Raw genomic sequence first — 2,500 nt, 5'->3', positions numbered from 1 at the left:
GAGAGAGAGAGAGAGACAGAGAAAAGTGGAAATAGAAGCAAGAAATTTGCGAGGAAGAGGGGTGAGAGAATACAGCTCTGAAATGAAGCCCTGAATAGCCAGCACCTAAAATGGCTGAATAAATAGGATGGAAATCTAGGTTGGGCTGTCTCCTCCTCTTGAAGGAAGGGGCGTCATGGCAAGTGGCCTAGTTCTTAAGCGCTTTGGACACTTTCGGGCCAAGCTGCCATCAAACCAAACCCACCCCCCCCCCCCCCCCACAGCACCAAGTTCCCCTGCCCGAGACAAGCGTCAGACTCCGGGATATCAAACTATTGCACATCGGACACAGAGGGAACGGTGGTAGCCTTGAGCTGTAACTCATAAATCATTATCCGTAAATTCAGTTTTTTATGTTATTTTCTCCCCAAACAAAACTTAACCCAAAGATTGACTTCACGGTGCAATTTCCACCCACTCGGAGATTCTACCGTCTCTACGTGTTTTCATAAAATAATAATTTTCTATCAACTTTTTCATCCCACGGCTTAACTTTTACTTTTTGCTCAACCCCCCCAAGACACACACACACGCACACACACACAGACAGACACAAAATGTACTTTCGTTCGACCCTCCAACAAACACACACACACACACCAAACACACACACACACGCACACACAAAATGTACTTCTGCCCAACCCCCCAACAAACCGACACACACACACACACACACACACACACACACACACACACACACACACACACACACACACACACACACACACACACACACACACACACACACACACACACACACACGAATAAAAAGCCTGAAGCCTAAAAAGCAGTAAAAGAAAAAAAAGTATATCTGTTAAAAGCCAATTTTCTTTCTTCCCTAATGTGAAAACCTGCTAACAGATAAGTGTATCAAAGACTTCCATTAAGTAGCCAGTTGCTAACTGGCTGTTATTCGCTTCACCCTCACTCAACACTGGACGCCTGCGGAGGGGCGGCGTCCAGATCTGGGTTAACTGCGTCGGAGCTGCGGAGGGAGCGTCATTAACGCTAATCAGGGACGGCCGTGGCAGCGGCGCCGTACGCATCGTCCGTGGCGCCCGTCGATGTGTGTCACGCGCTTACACCGTGTCGGAGCCCGCGATCAAAGGGAGATTTGTGGCGCTCTGCGCTTTCATGTTGCGTCTCAGAGAAGATTCTGATCGCGGCCGGGATTAGGACGAGATGTGATTGCCGATAAACGCGTCTCAGTGTGTTCGTGTGTGTGTGTGTGTGTGTGTGTGTGTGTGTGTGTGTGTGTGTGTGTGTGTGTGTGTGTGTGTGTGTGTGTGTGTGTGTGTGTGTGTGATCTAGTGCCAGCACCATGTGCTTTGGTCTATCTTTTGAAAAAAGAATAGCATGACTAAAAATCTAGACAAATACGTACTCTCCTCTTTCTATTATTTGGCTCTCTATCTATTGATGCATCTTTCCAGTTCTCTATGTATGTATGTATGTATGTATGTATGTATGTATGTATGTATGTATGTATGTATGTATGTATGTATGTATGTATGTATGTATCTATCTCTATATCTATTAATCTATACATGTATCCATCTCTCTCTCTATAAATATACATGTCTAACTACTATACATCTGTCTTTATATCTCCATAGACAGAGAGAGAGAGAGAGAGCGAGAGAGAGAGAGCGAGAGAGAGGGCGAGCGAGAGAGAGAGAGAGAGAGAGAGAGAGAGAGAGAGAGAGAGACAGAGAGTGAGACAGAGACAGAGACAGAGACAGACAGAGACAGAGACAGAGACAGAGAGAGAGAGAGAGAGAGAGAGAGAAATAGAGAGAGAGAGAGGGAGAGAGAGAGGGAGAGAGAGAGAGAGAGAGAGAGAGAGAGAGAGAGAGAGAGAGAGAGCGAGAGAGAGGGCGAGCGAGAGAGAGAGAGAGAGCGAGAGAGAGAGAGCGAGAGAGAGGGCGAGCGAGAGAGAGAGAGAGAGAGAGAGAGAGCGAGAGAGAGCTCTCAGACTATCCCGGGGGTGGTGGGAGCTCTGCCTTGAAATGTCACCGTGCCTCTTGGCGTCCCAGGTCGGTCTGCTGAGCTGCTCTCAAACAATACATCAGATAAGACCCTCGCCCGCCTCCCTCCCGCTCCTCCCCCCCTCCCACCCCCGCTCTCCCCTCTCGCCCGACTGAGATGCATGCCTCAAGAGAGACACAGACAGACCTTTCCCGACACAACGGTAAGAACAAACCCCTGTGTACACACACACACACACACACACACACACACACACACACACACACACACACACACACACACACACACACACACACACACACACACACACACCCAACACTCAAAACATTGTTGAAACCGTGTTTCAATTTTTTTAGGAGATGGGCAAAGCAGAAGCACAATACTTTGTCGACTTCCAAAAGAGGGGTGAGAGGAAGCGGAGCGTGTCCACAGGAAGTGACTCGATCCATAAAAAGAAGGTCTGTAAAGA

At 48.2% G+C, this 2,500-nt stretch overlaps 1 protein-coding gene across 1 annotated transcript in view; it reads right to left on the bottom strand.

The window, feature by feature from the left end:
* The window catches only part of LOC130374943 (neurexin-3b-like), a 221,925-nt gene that overhangs the window by 56,539 nt on the left and 162,886 nt on the right, over positions 1-2,500 (bottom strand). The window contains exon 25 of the mRNA XM_056581924.1: positions 2,110-2,131. Coding sequence (XP_056437899.1) covers positions 2,110-2,131 — 22 coding nt within the window. The remainder of the gene's footprint in view (positions 1-2,109; positions 2,132-2,500) is intronic.

The sequence above is a fragment of the Gadus chalcogrammus genome, chromosome 21, assembly GCF_026213295.1.
Source record: "Gadus chalcogrammus isolate NIFS_2021 chromosome 21, NIFS_Gcha_1.0, whole genome shotgun sequence".
NCBI classification, from domain to species: domain Eukaryota; kingdom Metazoa; phylum Chordata; class Actinopteri; order Gadiformes; family Gadidae; genus Gadus; species Gadus chalcogrammus.
Note: the sequence above shows the minus strand (reverse complement) of the source record. Positions and strands in the feature narration are given on the sequence as shown.